The sequence below is a fragment of the Vulpes vulpes genome, chromosome 14 (assembly GCF_048418805.1).
Source record: "Vulpes vulpes isolate BD-2025 chromosome 14, VulVul3, whole genome shotgun sequence".
Taxonomy (NCBI): Eukaryota; Metazoa; Chordata; class Mammalia; order Carnivora; family Canidae; genus Vulpes; species Vulpes vulpes.
The window spans coordinates 101,447,954-101,470,042 of NC_132793.1; the positions used below are offsets into that span (position 1 = coordinate 101,447,954).

The 22,089-nt window shown below is 43.3% G+C and overlaps 1 protein-coding gene across 8 annotated transcripts in view; it reads right to left on the reverse strand.

Annotated features, from left to right (window-relative positions):
• Positions 1-259: 259 nt before the first annotated feature.
• Positions 260-22,089, reverse strand: part of BLM (BLM RecQ like helicase) — a 97,160-nt gene continuing 75,330 nt past the window's right edge. For 4 of the 8 annotated variants that reach the window (XR_011997105.1, XR_011997106.1, XR_011997108.1 and 1 more), the window contains 6 exons: positions 18,022-18,169; positions 9,450-9,654; positions 8,772-8,963; positions 6,409-6,531; positions 3,908-4,109; positions 260-614 (listed from right to left, as the gene is read on the reverse strand). Coding sequence is in view for 4 of the 8 variants with exons in the window: in XM_072737339.1 (XP_072593440.1) it covers positions 437-614; positions 3,908-4,109; positions 6,409-6,531; positions 8,772-8,967; positions 9,455-9,654; positions 18,022-18,169 (1,047 nt within the window). In the remaining 4 variants the exon portion in view is untranslated. Of the gene's footprint in view, positions 615-3,907; positions 4,110-6,408; positions 6,532-8,771; positions 8,968-9,449; positions 9,655-18,021; positions 18,170-22,089 lie in introns of all 8 variants that reach the window. The other 4 variants (XM_072737339.1, XM_026000742.2, XM_072737340.1 and 1 more) reach the window with 1 other exon arrangement.

Here is a 22,089-nt window from a genome sequence, read left to right on the forward strand (position 1 = left end):
TTTCATGATTTGTATAGGACTCTGTATTATGGATATTAATTGTCAGATCTTTTTGTTTTCTCTGTCATTTGTCTTTTAATTTTGTTTATGTCACCTTCTGCAGAGTTTTACAGTTTCACAATGTCCCATGCATGTCTCTTCCTGCGGCTTCTGTGTTTCATGTCGTGCTTAGAATTTCTCTCACTGAGATGATTCAGCTGCTGCTTCAGACGTTCTGAGAAACGACGGCCACAAGGCTTGCAGTGGCAGCAAATCATGCTTATTCAAAAGAAAACGTTTATTTTAAAAATAAGAACTGTCACCCCAAGCATTTATTTAAATATTAATAGTTACGGGTAAAAATTATAAATGGTATAACAAAACTAACAGCTTTATATTCACAGATGGTGAGATGCTGACAAACAAGAAATAATCTATGTACATTGAGATTTGGTTGTTATGAAAATGCATATGAAGGCTTAAGAAACGGTCTATTTATAGGCTTTGGGGGAGCCATAATCCCCAATTTTCTAGCGGCTCCTGATGCTGCTTGAGAACCATGCAAAGATGAATGAGGTCCAAATATGTTGGAGGATTTACTTTTAGAAGATGTCCTTCTGCATGCAGTGGACCCCCTAAGAAGTGACAAAGAAAAGAAAATTAAAATGTTAAATAAAATCAAAAGTGAACAGTCTTCTTTCTCTTAAACCTGCACAGAGCTATATAATCGGTCTGTGATGTTTTCCTTGTTCTTCTGTGTCTCTCTGTTCATCTCCTCCTATAAATCCCCTGTAAGTTTCCTTTATAATTCAAGGAATAGAGGACTGCTGCCCTTTGTACAATTTTGTCCTAAATTTGTCTTCCTAAAATGGCAAGGACTATTTCTTAATTTTGTGACCTGAGGACTGACCCCTGTGTCTGCACCCCCACCTACACCTCTCACCGCTGATAATCAAACCCCTCCCTCTGGACAACAGAGCCCAGACCCACGTTCCTCAATCTGACCAAATAAAGGAAGTGAGAATACCCTGATTTAAGATCCCAACTGTCAGGACAACAGACACTCTGGAATTACTGTGCTTGCCCAGTTCTGAGAAAGGTAGCTTTGTAAGTGAGTGGAGCTGGGTCCTGCTTTGAGCCTAGCGGGGCAGGAGCAGAGCACTGCGGAGCCTCCTCCAGGCAGGACCCAGCTCACCCAGCAGCGGGGGACCAGCACATGTAGGTTCCCAGGGGAGGTGCTTGGGTCTGGCGCCTGTGTCATGGCCACGTCGCCAGCAGCTCCCTCTCTTGCCCACTCTCCTCTCCTAGTCACTGCCTTCAAAACCAGGCAAGACGCCCTGCCACAGCTTATTACAAAGTCCTGCCAGCACCTCACTTCCCTGACTGACCTGAAGATACCAGTTCTTTTTTTTCCTCCCAAATGAAACAAAAGCAAAGAGCCACGAGGCCAGCATTTTACAAGGATAACAGGAGAAGCCTTTCCAAACGATGTGGGTTATTTCCCATGGTTTGTAACCAGTCTGAATCCATGCCAGAGTTAATTCCATAACACTAGGGCAGGCAAAGGGCCTCCTGCCTCTGAATTTAGGGGTCAGGGTCTCAGGGCCACCCACCTGTGGTAAAGGCATTCTGGTGGGCTGGGCTGCAGAGTGGTTTTTCAACATTTTTAAACTCTTGCTTGAGGGCAGTTTTACTGCAGAACTGGCAAAGATCTGCTACACCAGCAGAGAAGCAGCCTTGAATTTCCCTACGCTGATTTCCTGCTGAGAAATTAAGCCCTGAGCAAAAACCTGCTGTTTATGTTGATTTACAGAATGAATCCGCCAACTGCGGTCTCTGCCTCAGCCGGGCCATCCATTTCACTCCCACTCGGAGAGCCCAGAACACAACTGGTTCATTGTGTGTTATTCTGAAGATGTAAAACTCTGAGGGTAGGGTGGGGAGTTAAGGTATCTGGCAAAGAGCCACTTGTATTCTGTTGCTGTGCGGACTCTCAGCCAGGTGAGCAGCTGGAAACTGTGGGAAACCATCACCGTGGTTCAGTGGGAGTGAGAATGAAAGCACGTGTACAAAGAGGCTGCTACGAGGGTTGAAAAAAAAAGTTACAAAACTCACTGGTTTTGGTTGGTAGGGATTAGAAAAGAAAACCGTTGTAAACGCATAGGCTAATTAACAACTAGCATCAAAATTGGTACTGGTTTTTGGAGAAGTGTGAGTTTTACTACTACTCCCTAGATGAGGTTCTAACCCACAAGGCGAAGTGCTTCACTCTTACAAACAGAAGTTGGAAAAACTGCAAAGGGAGCCAAGGGCAATCGAACATCGAAATATGGCATGCTTTGTTCGAACAAGTAAGAATGAGGAGATCATAATCATGGGTAAGGGATCTCAGCGGGCAACATGCAGAAATGAAAGCACTCTGGGTAGGCGTGGGTGAGCCAGAGGCCAGTCCTACCTGGGAAATTGAGACCTCCCTGGGAAAAGCCTCACGCAAGCCTACCCCAGGCCAGGCCTCAGCTTCCTCATCATAAACCCCAGGGGGCTGCACCAGATGCCTTTTAAATTCTCCTTCAACTCTGTGAGCTCCTAAGGAAATGAGTATTTCCCAAAACAGAGGAATAGATGAGGAAAATAAGAAAATGTCCCCACCAGAGAACATCTGCTGGTCACTTGCGCACTAAAAACCACAAAATTAAACTAACATTTAGTAATGCCTTTAATTTCTGTACCCTGGCAGAAGGATTAGCACATACAAGATGTTTGTTTATGGACTTAACAAGAAAACAACAATTTGGTAACATTTGCCTTCCTTTTCTCTTCCCCCACTCAATTTTTTTTTATTACCCAGAAGGAAAAGAGGTAGAAAAACTGCAAAAGAAAAACACAACAGCTTGCAAAAGTTTTCCGAGGACTTGTTTCCCTTTTCCTGTAAGCAGTTTTGTTAGATCATCCAGTTATTTGGGGGCCATATTCTCCAGACTGATGAGGTGGTCCCCATCCTGCCAGACTTCACTTACCTGCAAGGTCAGGGCAGGGGCTGTCAGAACTAGTGCAATTATGAAGATGTCAAAACACTGTACAAATCACCAGCCAGGACCCGACAACACCCCATTCCCCACTGGCATGCAGGGAGCACCCTAAAGCTGCCGCATCTCATCCCAGGGACATCCTGGCCCAGGGATGGGAGGTGGAAGGCCTGGCTTAACTGATCTTTCAGTTTGCCTGTTGTGGCCTTTTGTCTGCTGCCCTGTGAAGGTTGGGAGGCAGGTTCTTCCAGCTATTAATGAGGGGCAGGAGCACTGGCAGGGAGCACGCAGGGCTTCCGGGAGCAGGCCTGCAGATTCCACAGCAATAAAGGCAGGGTAGCAGGTACTGATGCAATCATAAAAGCAACATGAAAACAAAACCCTTTGTTTGCTCAGCTAGTATATGATTTATAACATTTTAGGTGGAAAAGTCCCTTAAGAAGAGCCCCCAAATACAAGGCCAAAACTGGAGACACTGGGGCAGCCAGGTGGCCCAGCAGTTTGACGCCACCTTCCACCCGAGGTGTGATCCTGGAGACCTGGAATCGAGTCCCATGTCAGGCTCCTGCATGGAGCCTGCTTCTCCCTCTGCCTGTGTCTCTGCCCCCCTGTGTCTGTCATAAATAAATTAAAAAATCTTAAAAAAAAAAACAAAACAAAACTGGAGACATTTTCAGTCAAGTAGAAAACTTGAGTGATAATCAATTTAGGAGTAGAGATTTTAAAATCTGAAACAAATGTTCCTGTTTTGGATTCAATCTTAATCATCACTCCATTAACTAGGGAGGCAAACACTGAACAATGGCTTATTTTAATGAAAGCTTCAAAGTGACCCGGAGCACTTGCGCTTTTGTACTTTCCTCCCCGATTCACTGCGACCCAGACTGCGCGCCAGGACATACCCTTTTGTCTTGGAGCCACCAAAGCCAGTTCTCCTCCTCTTAGACCTCTGGGTGGCTGACATCCTTTTCCTCTTTCTTTCATTTTTGGTTTTATTTGCAAAGTAGTGAGAAGATACGGATGTTTCCTCGTCGAACTCCTCAGGGGCACTTCTCCTGATGCTTCTGCTGCTGCTCGGGCTGATTCGTGGGGAACCATTGTCAACTACAAATGGACAAGGCAGACAAGTGTCCGTGACGCTGTGCTGGCCCAGGTCTTGTTACAGTCCACGTGGAGGTACACAACCAGGGGTGCAGTTTGGCTGCTACCTTATGCTTTCCTGGTGTCCTCCTGCCACATGGGTTCAACAATTCTACAAGAATAGAACAGTTCTCTTTTATGTGAACAGAGCCCCCAAAGTCCTCACTGGAAATTTACTTTTAAAGTAAGGAGATCAGAATTCATTAAAGAAATCTGTGATACTTTTTTCTTTTCTTTTTTTTTAAAGTAAGCCCTACTAGCCCCAATGTGGGCCTTGAACTTACAATCCTGAGACCATGAGTCCCATGTCCAACTGCCTGAGCCAGCCGGGCGCTCCAGAAATTTGTGATACTCTTCAGCTTAGAGACATCAGGTAAGCTCATATTCTGTTGTGTGGCCTGTGTCCCTGTTATCATTTGGGTAGTAAGTCCTGATAAGCTCTTTGAAAAGTATAAAGTGCGGGGATCCCTGGGTGGCTCAGCAGTTTAGGGCCTGCCTTCAGCCCAGGGCACGATCCTGGAGTCCCGGGATCAAGTCCCACGTCGGGCTCCCGGCATGGAGCCTGCTTCTCCCTCTGCCTGTGTCTCTGCCTCTCTCTCTCTCTCTCTCTCTCTGTATCTCATGAATAAATAAAATCTTTAAAAAAAAAGTATAAAGTGCTATATAAAAGAAGATTTTATTTATCAGTTTACACATGCTGAAAAAAAAAGCCCAATATAAGAGAAACATTATGCTCTGCACCTCATCTTTGAACAATGGTTACTTAGTAAATGCGTGTCAGAAAAGCCTAGGACCTATTGTACTCTTCAAAGACAAAAAAACACTTCTTTACATTACAGTTGTGAACATGTCACATATTATGCAGTAAATGGGTCTGTATGAAAGCACTGGTTTGCACAAAAAAGGTGGTATTTTCTATAAGTATTAGCATCCTAAGGCACCTGAAAAGCATGAAACCTCTCTATGGGTCAACAGGGATCTCAGCTCCATTCTCTGAAGGAAGGAGTTTCCGGGCTGGCTCCCCTTCTTGCTCCCCACCCCACCCCGCCCCGACTGGCAGGAAGGGCCCTAACCCACAGTATTCCTTGTCTGTCCAACACTAGTTCACTCGGGGAGGCAGTGCAGCTCTGGTGAAGCTGTCATCCCATCATCCTAGCTGTGGGACTTGGAAATAAAAAGGCTGTGAAATGGGGTGTTGTGAGGACTGAATGATACTAGCAGGCAAAGCTCTTGGCACGGCGTCTGTCCCTCACTAAGTGGGAGCAATCATCACCACGCTGTGGGCTGTTTCCACAGAGCAGCCCGTCTTCTGTGGGCAAGAATCCCCTTCCAAACGAGTTACTACACTAAACAAATGTTAAGTTCCTACCAATATTCAAAGCAAGGCTCTTAATGGAATAATTACCACACAGAGGAATTTACAAAAACCCCACCTTTCAGCATTTTGTTAATGGGTAAAAAGAGGAAGAGGGACAGAATTTGCAACAGACGCTCACTCATTCCTCATTCTGCTTACCTTTTCCATCAACCTTGGGTAGAAACAGGGAAAACACTGACACTGTTACAGAAGCAGGGAAAACCCTGACATTGGCCTCTGTGTCTTACTGCATGGCACGATGCTGGAGATGGGCACGGGGCCTCGTATCCCCTACAACACAATCTCCCTGTTTCTATCTTCTTGAGGTTAAAGCTGTCTGTGGCTCAGGGATGAGGTTCACAGTGAGGGGCTACATGATGGGCCCAATGTAACCCTGGGGACAGTCTGCTAATTGCGCTCACTTGGGCTGATTCCTTCTGATAAGGATGATTATCTAGCATTCCAACTGCACGTTCATTTTCCCGAAACATTTAAATTCTACTCTTAAATTTTATCTTTAGACACGCTTGTCAGATAACATGCTCCTCCCGCAGATAAGGAAACCAAACACAAAGAGGTTATTTGTGGTCTGCCAAGGATAGCAGAGTAAGATGGGATTCCTCGAGAACTGGAATTCCTGGGTCCAAAGATCCTTTTCTGGGTCCTACTAGCAGGTCCAGTACCTGCCTGGCATTCTCCAGGGGTGGGGGTGGGGCTAAGCACCAGTGTCCTCGAAGAGGTGCCTGGCACACCACTGGGGGCTGCTCTGAGCACTTTGGTGCCCATGTGACCGGCAGCAGGAAGCATTCACACAACCCAGAAACCACACAATTCTAATCCAGTGAGATGCAGTGCTTAACACGAAAACAGGCTTTTAGAAGACACATATTTAGCAGTGTACCGAACCTGGCAATGTCCACTCAGAGTATTTCTGTAATATTGGAATCAATTCTGCACCATATTTTTCCAGTTTGTCTTCAGTAACACCATCAATTTGAAGCAAAACCTCGGGATCAGAAGATAGAGATTCTGTGCAGGGGCATAAAATCAGGAATTCAAATTACCACCCATAGAAAACCCACCGAGTTCATGCTCATTCACTCATTCAGCACATTTGTCAAGTGCCAACTAACTGCAGGGCACCAGGCACATAGGCCAATTTTCTAAAAGGCAGTTTGTGCTGACAGAGACAGCAGACAGGCCCAGAGAACAGGAGTCCATCATACAGTTCCAGCAGCAAAGGCACGTAGAGCGGGGACAGGCGGAGACAGTGAGGGGCACGAATGGGGGAGGGGGATCAGAGGTGAAGTGTCTCAGCCTTGAACCTGACTTTGCTCTCACCTGCTGTTCTCACAACAATGACTTGTCTAGCTGTCACAATGATGCTCCCTGTTTTTGGAGAACGCCCACATTTGTATTTCTGGCTCTGACTGCTCCCCTGTACTCCAGACATGTAGATCCTACTCCATAAAGCCACAGTTGAATTCTTACTCTGCCCACACCCTAAACCCGTTCTTCTTCTAGTCTCTCCCATGTGGGGTGAAGCAAGTATTTGGACTTGAACAATGGACCATTACGAGTCCCCTGCATATAGATGGTGCATCAGTCTTGGAGTTAGACAAGCTTGTCATTTTAAGGATCGCTCTGGCTGCTCATGGAAAATGAACCGTAAGGGAGAGAGGAAACTGGAAGTCCCTGCAGACCCCCTGCAGGAGCAGGCAAGGATGCAGTCAACTACAACACGGTAGTGGGTTCTGACTGAAGAGAGAGATCCGGGTTTGTAGGACTCATTGATGGACTGCCTCTTGGGAGTAAGGAAGTGATAATTTCTACTATTTGAGCAAAAAAAAGGTAGACCTCAAATCTGTGATTTTCGCATCATTTCTGTTTGGAGGAAAAGGAACAGGCCTGTGGGACAGATCAGCAGGTTTATGGGCGGCTGATGGAAGATGAAATTGGACAGGCAAGCAGAAATGCAGGTGCTGCTTGCCGAACAGCCATGGTCCCCTGGATGCATGAGGCCTGGTCACTGCTGATGGTGCCGTGGGCACGTCGGCAGTGTCCCAGCCATGCTGGTGCCACCCGAGTGGAGTCTGACCGTCACACGAAACAGCCGCCAGAAGATGAGAGTGTGAGAGCCCTGGGAAAGTGACTGTGATGCCCAAAAGTGCAGGGTCATGGGGAAGGATCTGCAAGAATATAGCAAATATCCTTCTTTGAGGAAAAGGCCACGAGGCCATGACACCTGTGAGCAACATCCTAGCACTTAATGGGACCCAAAAAGGATGCCTCACGTTGGTGGGGCAGCATTACATGTGTGTGCCTGAGAGATGTGTGGCCTCCTGTTGTCACTTCCTGGCATTATCAGGGAAATGCCACCATCAAATCAGGACGGCGGACACGGGATTTTATTAAAATGCAGGGGTAAAGAGTGGAGCATGCCTAAAAGGCTATGTCATTCTCAGTGACAGAGTTATGTATGATAAAAAATCTGTACTTAAAGAAGTCAAAAGCAATTCTTTGCATAAAAGCACTGTGTCATTGTTTAATTAGCACCATTTTTGCTTTCTTAATAGTACACAAAATAGCAGTGTCTGAAAACAGCATCTCAGAGTTGATGAGACACTGTGATGATCTAGGATGGTAGGAATGGGAACGGAACAGAGAGGTATGGATCATAAGATGTGATGAAGGAAGAATGCAGAAGGTAACACATACATTAATCAGTCAGCTATGTGAGTGACTTATTTTATTTTCCAGGGGTTTTCCTATTAGGGTTCTGGGCTGAGCTGTTGGGAGCAATGGAAATAACTCAGGTCAGCACATATTTCTTAACTCAAGATAAGCAGTGTGCTAGATTCGGGCTCAAAGAAGCATGAAACATCATGTCTTTTCATAAAGAATATAGCTCCTTGCAGAGACATTTGTACATAACATAGCCAAATGTCATAAAGCAGGCAGATTATAAACACAAAATCAATGAGTGACGGCTAGTGTTAGTGATTACAATTATCTACATCCTGACATCTGGCATTAGAAGGAAAACTATAAAATTAAAATTATACTATGTGTCCAAATAACACGGTACTGTACATATCTTAAAGACTGTATTTCATCTCAAGTTTGTTTCTTTGAGCTTTCAGTTTAGAGATTATATAAAAATAGTGAAAATAAACTGAGCTAGATCTCTGGACTTAAAAAGTTCCTTAGTGAGATAAACTTTTGGCTTATTAAATCATGCCAATAACAGAGGACTTACCCACACCTACCTGCAAGCTTCTTGAGAGTCACAGTATTAAAAATATTAAAGTAGTGGACACCAAAAACTTTTCCGAGAGATTTACACACTTCTGTCAGTTCTCCAAGACACTTCTTTACCACTTCTTCTCTTTGAGACATCTTTGCCACTAAAGCAGCTTTCTGTTTTTTTATACTGGTAGAATTTTCCGTTTCTATAAAGTCTACCTTTGTGAGAGAGAAAGTGATCACAGGAGTGGGTACATGCACACTTGTATCTAAATACAGGCTTCATTTAATTCTTAACTGCATTTTTTAGTTTTTTGGTGTGTTTTTTTTGTTTTTGTTTTTGGTATTGCTGTTATGTCAAGCAGTTACAGCAAGCCCCTCAGGAATAGGGCTGGGCATTCCTCATCTTTACGTGTCCAGTGCCTGGTGCAGTACAGCTTCTTGATAAATGTTTACCTAATGAATGTATGGTGATTCAGAGATCAGACGAATTCACTTTGACAGGTACTACATTACTTGGGTTAAATTTTAAGATCTCTTTCCAAATTAAGAGGAACAAAATATGTTCATATAGGACAGTATATATAAATGGACAGTATATATCCATAAACTTTGGAGAAGACCCTCTAATTTACAGTAATGTATTTTTAGTTTTACCCACTCATTATAAGATAATTAAATAAAATAAACATTTAAAATACCATACCTTTAAATGCCCATTTAGTACAGTTTGGGCTTTATTTCCTGGCATCACATAGGCAATTGGTTGGTCATTGGCATTGATATATAAGTCTTCATCCAAAATCTTGTCAAGTATCAATTTCTTAAAAAGTCTTTCGGCATTGTGTCGCGAATAAGTAGATCCCTGTCCAAATATCCCCGACTGAATTTTTGCACTCTTACTCCCTGGTAAGAAGACCCCAGAAGCTAGATTAGTAAATGTAGGTTCTTCAGAAGCCTCTAATAGGAGAGGTTGAAAAAATCATTTATGGACAAGTCCTGGTAAATGGAGTAAATAATCTGTTCCACAGGAAAACCCACAGCACAAATAAACATTTCCATAAAATGAGAATATTGGAATAGAACTCTAAACTTTCTACAGTTCTATATACTTTTCCTGATCCTTTTTATAACATGCATTGACCAAAACCAGCAGCAAAATAAAGCTTCTCATTTTAGGATGTTGCATTTACACCTTATACAATTACATTAGAGCAAAGAAATCAGATTTACATAAACTTTAAGCACTTCATATCACTGTGTTACATTAGGATAACTGCATTACTGATTTAGTTACAAAAAGTTTGGACAATCATTTTTACAAATGCCATCTCTGGTCTTGTACTGAAAGCACTACTTGTTTGCGGTGCAATTATTTAAGCCTATACTTTTTATGATCTTTATAACCTGTAAAACAAAAGCACATCCCTCCACGAGACTGCACCTCCCCCGCACCCCACTGGCTGAGAGTACCATCCTGGGCTGGATCTTTGGTTTCATATCCAATCTGCTGTAATTATTAATGTCTTCATTATAAACACAACTTTATTATAGCAATCTACTTGAGAAGCCTTGTGACACTGATTATAATCAGAATTAACAGTTACTTTGTAAAGCTTTAGCTCTATTTTAAGAGTTCCAAATAATTACGTTATTGTAAATGTCAGATGGCTTCTGGTCACATACACCCCATGATTCAAGTTTTCCTTCCTTCAAGTGGTTTGTATCCCTGAAACGTCACATTACAGGATCAGGACCACTGCTCTGGTAATAGTGGGTTTGGGTAATGTGGACCAGCCTGGTGCTGCGGATAACTAAGAAAGCTGGAAAAATAAATAAACTTAAAAAAAAAAAAAAAGTTGGGGGATGGGGGAGCTAGCTGGCTCAGTCGGAGGAACATAGGACTCTTTTTTTTTTTTTTTAAGATTTTATTTATTTATTCATGAGAAACACACACAAAGAGAGGCAGAGACACAGGCAGAGGGAGAAGCAGGCTCCATGTAGGGAACCCAATGTGGGACCTGATCCCGGGACTTCAGGATCACACTCCTGCCCAAGGCAGGCACCAAACCGCTGAGCCACCCGGGGATCCCCTGAACACAGGACTCTTGATCTCAGGGTTATAAGTTTGAGCCCCACACTGGTTGTAGACATTACTAAAAACAAACAAACTTTGGAAAAAAAAGAAAGCTGAGTGAAACAATTTTCTTAACATGAGAAAGAGCTAACAAGAAACTGAGTAATGTCGGGAATCCCTGGGTGGCTCAGCAGTTTAGCACCTGCTTTCGGCCCAGGGCATGATTCTGGAGTCTCCGGATTGAGTCCCACATTGGGCTCCCTGCATGGAGCCTGCTTCTCCCTCTGCCTGTGTCTCTGCCTCTCTCTCTCTCTGATGAATAAAAAAAAAAAACCAAAAACAAAACCCAGAATGTCAGGAAATTGTTTGACTTAGTAATCTTTCTAGGAATCCACATGAAAGGTGCAATCAGTGATGCAATTGAAGGTGTATTTAAGAGGCCATTTATCATGTCATTATGTGTAATAGAAAAATATGTCCTTAAGTAAGACTACTTAAATACATCTCATCAGTATGATAAAATATAAATTACTAAAAGCTATTCTAGAATAAAAAATTAAGAAATGCTTATCTTATTAAATAGAAATGATATAAATTATATGTACAATGATACGTATGTGATTGTGAACAAATACACATTAAAATATTAGCAGTTTTGGGCAGCCTGCATGGCTCAGCGGTTTAGCGCTGCCTTCAGCCCAGGGCATGATCCTGGAGACTGGGATCGAGTCCCACATCAGGCTCCCTGCATGGAGTCTGTTTTTCCCTCTGCCTGTGTCTCTGCCTCTCTCTCAATCTGTGTCCCTCATGAATAAATAAAATCTTAAACAAATTATAAATAAAATATTAGCAGTTTTTTTCTGGAGTTACTTACATTTTACATATTGCAATGTGGAGTGATTATGTATCACTCTTATAATACATTATTTCATCTGCAACCCCTTATTCCCCCAGACCCCCCAAAGAGGTCCAAACTAGAAGGCAAGAATCCAGAAAGAGGGAGCATTTGGGTGGCTTAGTCAGTTAAGCATCTACCTTTGGCTCCGGCACATGATCTCAGGGTCCTGGGATGGAGCCCTGTGTCAGGCTCCCTGTTCAGCAGGGAGTCTGCTTCCCCCTTTCCTTCTCTCCTCCTGCTTGTGCTCTATCCTCTTCAAATAAACACAATCTTAAAAGGGTGGGGAGGGGTGGGAACACCTGGGTGGCTCAGTTGGTTAAACATCTGTCTTCAGCTCAGGTTGTGATGCTGGGGTCCTGGGATGGAGCCCTATGTAGGGTCAGGCTCCCTGCTCAGCAGGGAGTCTATTTCTCCCTTTCCCTCTGCTGCTCCCCCTGCTCATGCTCTCTCTATCTCAAATAAATAAATAAAAATCTTAAAAAAAAAAAAGAATCCAGAGAGTGAAGATCAACACTGAAGGTTGCTTTTGTCCTGAGGAATGAAGGTCCAGAAGGAACAGCTGAGAAATTGAGTAAACCATATTCCTATGCCAATCTAGGTATGTTTTAATAAATAAATGCATCTATTAATTGCTTTATCTATTTTTTAAATTAAAGTAAGGCATGTCCATGGGAAAGATAATAGTACAGAAAGGTTTGGAATAAAAAGCAACATTCCTTTTTTAAAAAAGATTTTATATACTTATTAGAGAGAGAGTGTGTGTATGCAGGCACAGGCCTGGGGCAGGGGAGGAGCAGAGGGGGAGGGAGAGGAAGGGCGAAAGAATCCCAAGCAGACTCATGAGCCCATTTAGTGAGCCTGAGATCATGACCTGGGCGGAAACCAAGAGTAGGATGCCTAACTGACTGAGGCAGCTGGGTGCCCCAGGCAGTCCTGTTTTAAATAGCTTTTGTTTTCAGCTCTTCTGGTGGCTCCTTCTAGGAGGAACCCAAACTCTTGCTGTCTAGTCATTCTACTAGCCAGCGCTACCATCTGATACTTACCTACTAACTCCCCACTATGAAAGATGGGGCTTCATCTCATTTAGACCACTCCCTGCGGGCAGCCCTGGTGGCGCAGCGGTTTGGCGCCGCCTGCAGCCCAGGGTGTGATCCTGGGGACCTGCTCATGAGTCTGCTTGGGATTCTTTCGTCCTTCCTCTCCCTCCCCCTCTGCTCCTCCCCTGCCCCAGGCCTGTGCCTGCATACACGCTCTCTCTCTAATAAGTATATAAAATCTTTTTAAAAAAAGGAATGCCTCTCTCTCTCTGTCTCTCACGAATAAATAAATAAAGTCTTTAAAAAAAAAATTGACCACTCCCTGCATTTCATCTTGCCTCAAATTTGGCAAGTTATCTAATATCGGCTCATTTCTTGATTATTTTGTAATTTTAGACAGAACTTGTGAGAACTTGTGAGAACAAGTGAGTAGTGACGACTACTTTAGACCTTTCCAGGAGAGGGCAGCCCAGAAGAAGCCATGGCTGGAAAAGAAGAGCTCAAGGAGACTTAGACTAACTCTTCTCTTGACTAAAATGTCTTAAACCTACCCCTGCTAATGCTAACTTTTTTTTTTTTTTTTTTTTTTTTTAGGGCCAGGGACCCATCACACTGGTCCCTCTGCTTCTGGGTATTCATGACATTTCTCCAAAACAAAGTTTTAGGAAGGAGTTCCGAGTGACGTGCAAACAACACAAACAGAAAAGGAGTAAAATCCGCAGAGCCCACCCTTGCTCCTCAGGAGGGGCAGTGACTGACCTGCACGCAGCACAACCTGACATCAGGTTCTGTGACCCACAGGGCATGGCGGGGTGACCCCCAGACCCTGAGGCCTGGGTCGTGGAGCAGCAGAGTGGCTACCTCACAGGGTCCCTTTTTCATCACCTGACCTGGACCCACCTTGCAGAGACCCTACCCCCACCCCAGTCTGTGACCTACACCCACGCCCCACGCCTCAATGAGCTCCCCAAGTACTCCCCTTTTGTTAAGTGTACTTTTATTTTTACATCATCAAGATTAACACATCTTGTCCTGTTCTCTAAACAATTTACCGTTTATACATTGACTCTGTCACAACCCGTCAGCAGCGTTTATGACAAGTTTCCTTCCCTACTTAGAAGGTCCTGACTCCTGTGCAACCCTCAGGAGAATGTTTATTGCACCCAGACAACTGGATTTTTTTTGTATATTTTATCAATTCCTCAAAATCATGTAACAATTTCCTTGGTTTTACACATTTGACCTTGGCTCTTTTTGTATAATCTTTCACATGGAATTTCTCAGTGTCTTTCTTCTTGTTGAAAATTAACATTTGCATTCTTAAAACTGTCATCAAAAAATTTCATTTCTTATTCCTTCTCACATTGCTTAGGACCTATTTGTCTTGATTTTCTGTTATAATTTGCACAGACTGCTTATTGGACCTGCTGCATAGCTTGTGGATCTGGGCTTTCTTCTCCCTGGACCCATGGGTCAGCTCCCGTTTATGGTATTAGAATGTGTGCACTCATTTTGCCTTCGAGCTTCTAGGGTTGCTGACATTAACTGCCAGTTTGGCTTTGGTTTCTGTCTTTCCAAAGTTTTCATAATTATCTCTGAAGGGGTCCAGAACATGCCACTGTGGCATAAACATTATTTTAAGCAGAAGGCATTTGGGTTCCTGAGACCTCTTATCTGCAAAAAAGCAGAGACCCCCCAAAACTCAATTGTCCTAAGTTCTTTCCCTGGGAGCAACCAAATTAGACTGATTCTTATCATTGAAGATGAGAAGGCTCCATACCACTCCTAAACACTGTCACAAACTATCTTATCTCCCTCTCATCTCTTCTTCTAGAAAGCCCATTTATCTTTCCAAAAAACCATTTGTTTTCCCCTAAGTGCTCTTTTCCCCTTCTGCTAGTAAGATGGTATATAAGCCCCAACTCTAATTGGCCCTTTGAGTCTTCCCACCTTTTTAAAGATTTTATTTATTTATTCATGAGAGACACAGAGATAGACGCAGAGACATAGGCAGAGGGAGAAGCAGGCTCCCTGTAAGCCTGATGTGGGACTTGATGCCAGGACTCCGGGATTACGCCCTGAGCCAAAGGCAGACATTTAACCACTGAGCCATTCAGGTGCCCCCGAGTCACATTTTGATGAAATCTGTCTTTTGTCAGATGAATTTACAGGCCCCAACCACTAAATATAACAGGATGGAGGAAGTTTTTCTTCCCCAACATCATTTTATTCTTGGCATTCTCAAATCTCATCTTATAAAGTATCTCCTTTGGCCTTCAGTGGAAGGTTGTATTCTGAAGGCCTTTTTCTTTCACTCAGAAATTTTCTATTATCACTGATTTGATAACTCCCTCTACTTTCTGTTTCTTTTTTTTTTTTTTTTTAAGATTTTATTTATTCATGAGAGACACACACACACACACAGAGAGAGAGAGAGAGAGAGAGGGCCAGAGACACAGGCAGAGGGAGAAACAGGCTCCATGTAGGGAGTCTGACGCGGGACTCAATCCCAGGACTTCAGGATCACACCCTGGACTGCAGGCGGCGCTAAACCGCTGTGCCACCAGGGCTGCCCTCTACTTTCTATTTCAAAAATTACGTCAGATTTCACATCTCCAAAGAACTGATCTATTTTATTTCTCTCATACTTTTCATGTATCTTTTTGCTCAGGGCCTAGAAAATTTATTGACTTTATCTTTCAACATTTCCACTAAACTTACTTTGTCAATCATTAAAAAATTTTAACAGCTCTTGGGGCGCCTGGTCAGCTCAGTCGAAGGAGGCTGAGTCTCTCGATCTTAGGGTTCTAAGTTTGAGCCCCATGCTGGGGATAGAAATTATTTAAAAATATATAAATAAAATAATAAGAAGATTTATTTGAGAGAGAGCATGAGCAGGGAGGAGGGGCAGAAGGAGAAGCAGATACCCTGACTGAGCAGGGAGCCCAACGTGGGGCTCAATCCCAGGACCCTGAGATCATGACCTGAGCTGAAGACAGATGCTTCACTGACTGAGCCACCCAGGTGCCCCAATAAGTAAGATTTTTAACAGTTCTCCCTCATTCTTTGTATCTTTTCCATAACATTATTACTTAAGTCTTTGTGAAGATTCAAAATTAGGAGTTTCTCCTCCCTTCTCCCTAAAGGTACTAATTATTTTCTAAATTCTCTATATCCCAAGGTTAAATACTTACTTGGTTTTTCTTGATTGTCCAGTTGTATTTAACCTGCAGGCATCAGGTTAAACTTTTGAGGTGGATTTCCTGTTATTTAATTTTTCTTAATCCGAAAAAAACCCCACTATTTTTTATTTGAGAGAGAAAGAGAGTGCATGAATGTGCAAGGGGAGGGGCAGATGGTGAGGGAGAGAATCTCAAGCAGACTCCTCGCTGAATGTGGAACCTGATGCAGGGCTCCATCTCATGACCCTGAAATCATGACCTGAGCCAAAACCAAGAGTAGGTAGGATGCTTAACTAAGTTATCTAGATGCCCTTCCTCTGTTATTTTGTATCTATTTCCCCTCAAATTCCTCCCATGAATAGGAGTACCCAGGTTTGTTTTAGGGTGAGTGGGTGGGCTGGGTGGTTCCCAAATGCCACTTAGGGGCTTGGGCCCCTAACTCAGCTGCCTTTCTATTCCTTTTTTTTTTTAAGAAGCTTTATGTTTATTTTTAAGATTTTATTTATTTATTAATGAGAGACAGAGAGAGAGAGGCAGAGACACAGGCAGAGAGAGAAGCAGGCTCCATGCAGGGAGCCCAACATGGGACCCGATCCCTGGTCTCCAGGATCACAACCCAGGCCGAAGGAGGCGCCAAACTGCTGAGCCACCCAGGCGTCTCTGCCTTTCTATTCCTTAGGCAGTTTTGTTCTAGAATCAATTCCAGGCTGGTATTTGATACAGTTCTCTCGTAGGCAGTCTTTAATTGCTCCCTCCTATTTCTGGCTCCCCTACTTTTGCTCCCACCCCCTGGGCCTGTAGACTAGTCTGAGGCCCACTGATAATGGACTTCTGCGTGGCTGACAGTCCTTCCTCTTCTATGACTCTCTCCCTACATTCATTTTGCATGGTGGCCTTTTGTATTTCAGTACACTTGGCACCATGCTTCTATCCATTTCCTAAAAGATTTGAAAAACCTTGAATCTGATGATGGTCTCTTTCTGGTGCTCTATGCCCTAATGAATTGAATCCCCATTTTACTTCCTTACTATTACTTTAATAGGGCCTCAAACAAACAAAAAGACATACTTTTGCCCAGGCTGCCATCTGGAACTGGAAGTCATTCAACAGATAATTCTCCAATTAAGTTATATTCCATTCATTCAGATGGAATTTTGATGCTTTAATATTTTCTTTGTACTAATTTTTATTATTACTACTATCTTTTTGACATATAATTGATATACAATAATATATCAGTTTCATGTGTACAGCATAGCAATCCAACAATTCTATACATTGTGTCTTGCTTACCATGAGAGGTGGTCACCAGTTGTCACCATACGTTATTACAATATTACTGTTGACATTTTCTATCCTGCACTTCTCATTCCCATGATGTATTCATTTTATTTTACTTTATTTTTAAGATTTTTATTTATTTATTCATGAGAGACAGAGAGAGGCAGAGACATAGGCAGAGGGAGAAGCAGGCTCCCTATGGGGAGCCTGATGCAGGACTCAATCCGGGGTCCCCAGGATCACAACATGAGCTGAAGGCAGATACTCAACTGCTGAGCCACCCAAGTATCCCGATGTATTCATTTTATAACTGGAAGTTTGCACCTCTTAATTCCTATCACTCATTTACCCTATTATTTCTTTTTCTGAATATGAAGAGCTCACCTTAGTGACATATAAATTCTATATAAATAATTGGTAAAATTAATAAAAGCTTATTTTTGTTTGTAACTCATAAAAGTTTTATTCTGAAATCCTTAATTTCATTTTTAAATGGTTTAAAATTTTTATTTACTTGAGAGAGACAGAAAGAGACAGTGTGCACATAAGCAAGGGGAGGGGGAGAGGGGGAAGCAGATTCCTCACTGAGCAGGGTGCCTCATGCAGAGCTTGATCTCAGGACCCTGAAATCATGACCTGAGCCTAAGGCAGATACTTAACTGAGTCACCCAGGTGTCCCCGAAATCCTTAATTTCTACAAGAAAATAGACGAGAGATTTTTTTCTGTGTACTTGTGATGAATTCTTTAGATGCTCAATCTTAATTACTGTAACTCAAACAATAAAACGGACAACTTACCCAAGAAAATGTCAACTAGCATATTCATAGTAAATCTCCCAGAAGGACCTAATTGGTTTTTAATTCTTGTTCCTTGTGATGAACTATGTTCTTGAACAAATCTTACAATATTTTTTACATCATCAGTCACATCTCTTGTCTTATAATCCTATGAATAAAAAGAGATTACCAAAAAAGAAAAAAGAAAAAAAAGGAGATTACCTTCTGCTGTAATGAAGCCAATACCTAAGTTGCTAGGGTTTAATATTACCTGCGGTATAGTCTTATAACCAATTTCCACACCAAAACCAAGACCCAAACCCAAATTTCTTTTTTTAAAAGATTAAAAAAAATGTATTCATTTGATGGGCAGCCCAGGTGGCTCAGTGGTTTGGTGCCGCCTTCAGCCCAGGGTGTGATCCTAGGATCCCAGGATTGAGTCCCGCATTGGGCTCCCTGCATGGGGCCTGCTTCTCCCTCTGCTGGTGTCTCTGCCTCTCTCTCTGTGTCTCTCATGAATAAATAAATAAAATCATTAAAAGAAAAAATGTATTCTTTTGAGAGAGAGAGAGTGCACTTGTGTGCACACACACGAGCAGGGGGAGGCGCAGAGGGAGAGGGAGAGGGAGAAACAGACCCCGCTGACCAGGTAGCCTGACTCAGGGCTCTATCCCAGGACCCTGGGATCATGACCTGAGCCAAAGACAGATGCTTAACTGACTGAGCCACCCAGGTGCCCCCAAACCCTAATTTCCAATGTTCTTTCTTTTCTAAGTTCTTACATTAACCTTGTGCCTAGAACAATTAGCACTCTACCATATCTACTTTACTACTGTGTTAGAGACATTCCTCTCCTTACAGACATTCTTCCATTCCTCTTCCATTCTGTTACTTGGATGGTGACTTCTGCGATCAAAAACACTGCCCCCCCCCCCAAAAAAAACCCCACTGCCCAACCATGCAAATCTATGAGTTCTGATTGCTTTTGGGCCTTTGGTGCCGTAGTCAACCATTTTAATGATGGCCTGGCAGCTCCCTTTCTTCTCTCTGGTCTCCAAACTCAGCCTACTTTTTAAAGTATTACTGTATGATTTATCTGCTTTCATCTATCCTAGATCTCCAAACTAGTAATTCTAACCACTCACTGTTCTCAAAAGCGGCATCAAGCTCCTGGCCTCTGCCTATGCAGCCGCCTCACCTTCTACCCCTTGTTCCTCTGCCACGGTCTCACAACAAGACAAACAGGTTTCTTGTCTTATTCTAACAGTTGGTAGTGATTCTGAGGTTCTATCTAGAACCATCATGAAACAGTGCTCTGTCACTCTAACGCAATTCCTGCCTTAATTCTTGGTGACTCAGCAGACAGATGCTCCACCTTGGCCTCTGGCATCTTGATCTCCTCTGCCCCAGTGACCCTGTCTTCCATGTTTGCAGCAACTCACTCCCCTGGTCACACCTACCACCTTGGCCTCACTAAAAGCGGCAACCCCTTCATTCTTTGACTGCCACCTTATGCCATCTTGTATATTCTGACTCCAACAACCCACTAATTCCCATCCTCATCTGATCTCCTAACTCAGCTTAAATTCCACAGCCCGTCATTACAATACTACCTTTCATGTACCTTAAGTTCCCTTGCCTTTAGGTCACTTCATCACATTCATTGTTCAACGGATGATACACATTAGATCCAACTCTTCATCATTCCATGCCCGAGCCTTGGTGGCTGACCTTGGCTGGAGAACATGTGCAGCCATGATGAAAGTCTGCACTTTCAACAAATGGCCAGAAACCTCAAGTGAATCCCTCACTCGGCCAGGTCATCATCACACACCCTTGGTCTAGTACCCCCCCATTCAGGGATGAGCATACTGTGGCCCATGAGCTGTACTCCTGTTTCTGTACATCAAATTTTATTGGAACAAAGCCATGGAAAATTGATGTATTTACTGTTTATATTTGCTTTTGGGCTAAAAGAGCAGAGTTGAGTACTTGTGACAGAGACCATGATTCCAGGACCCACAAAGCCTGGAGTATACACTCTGGTCCTTTAAGATAAAGTTTGCTGACCACTGTCCAAGATAACTACTTCTCTTGCTCCTTTCTCTTCAATTCTCTTTTCCTGACCATTAGCTGACCACCTCATCTGCTACTTCACAGAAAATGAAAGCAACCACAAGAGAGCTTTCACAAACTTCCCTCACATCATCTATCACTGGCAAAGGCTCCATAGTCTTCTTCCTCCTGCTATTACGGATGGACTATCTCGGTTCCTACCCAGAGCCAACTCTGGACTTGTGCACTAGATCCCTCCACTACCCACCCTCTTCAAGCTCTTCAAGGACATTGCATCTGTGGTTCTCCCCTCTTCTGACACATAAAGTTTTCACCCTATACAGGTACATTCTTTTTTTTTTTAAGTCTTCTTTTTTTTTTAGATTTTATTTATTTATTTATTTATCTATCTATTTATTTATTTATTTTAGATTTTATTTATTTATTCATGAGAGACACACAGAAAGAGGTAGAGACACAGGCAGAGGGAGAAGCAGGCTCCATGCAGGGAGCCTGACATGGGACTTGATCCTGGGACTCCAGGATCATACCCTGGGCTTAAAAGGTGGCGCTAAACCGCTGACCCACCCAGGCTGCCCCTACAGGTACATTCTTATCAGAGACATATATTACTTCTGTCTTTTCCTGATTCCACTCCCCCTGCCAGCTGCTATCTCATTTTTCTGATCATCCTTGAAGCAGAACTTAAGAGAGTTTTCTATTTTCACTACCTCCAGTTTGGCCCCACGCTACTGAAACTGGCCAAACAAATCTAAGCTACCATGATTCCTGTGGTGCTAACGCCAGTGGCATATTCTTGGTCCCTTTCCTTCTTGGCTTAGGAGCAGCATTTGAGGTGTGAGTACTCCTTCCTCCCTAAAACGCTTTCTGTCTGTATGTTTTCCTCTTACCTTGCTAATTCTCTTTCTTGGTCTCCTTTCCTAGCCCCTCTTCTCCTTAAACTCTTAATGTCCTAGGACTCAATGCTTTGGTTTTCTTATCTTTGGTCTAACCTTAGACGTCTGAAGATTTCATCTGCTCTTATGGCTCTGAATACCATCTGTGTACTAACCACTCCCAAATCTGTAGGTACCACAAGCCTCTTTTCAGAATTCCTGAATCTAACAGACACATCTAACTCAAAACACCCCAAACTGAACTGATTTGCCCTGCCAAATGGCCATCCCCAAACATTCTGGCTGAGAGTCACATCACACCACCCCTCCAGTGGCTTCTCTGGCCTGCCATTTCCTTTCCTTCAACTGACTCTTAGCTGTGCCCAGCTAAACGGGCTTCCCTGCCATCCTTCAAATACACAGGCATACCCACCCTCGCCTCTAATACCCTGAGGCTAAGAATGCCCATATCCAGGGAGCTGCTTAGCTAACTACAAGTATCCTCTCAGGTAGGCTGCATCTCTGTGCTAAGACTTCCCTGGGCCAATTTACCTGATCCTGAACCCTCATCCCATCCGTTATTCTGGGCTCCTTACGTTGCTGTGCTCGCATGCCCTTACACTGTACTCAGACTCCCTCTGTGAGGATGTAAGCCCCACAGGGGTAGGGATCTTTTTATTTTGTTCAGTTACGCATCCCAATCTCCTAGAATGGTACCCTCACACAGCAGGCACTCAATAAACATTTGTTAAACAAGAACTGATCAGCAATGTCACAGGGTAGGGCTTGAGGAATCTGGAGATCCTACCCTGAGAGAGAGAGTACACCACCCTCTGTTCTGGCTACTGCTGCGTATCTTTGTGACTGTGCTTATCACATGGCATTACAATCATGTGAATACATGTATGTCTGTCCCCCTCCAGTCTATGAACTGGCCCATAGCACACTCATTTGTGAATCTCCAGCATCTTGCATAGACATTTCAAATAATGTATCAAATGTGAAAACACTCTGTAAACTGCAATGTCTCTCTGTACGGAGACATTAAAACACAGAATTACCATGAGAGGTAAAATTAAGTACCTAATGATTGAATTTAACAACTCCTCATGGTTATTTTTAGGACAGATGATAGCAA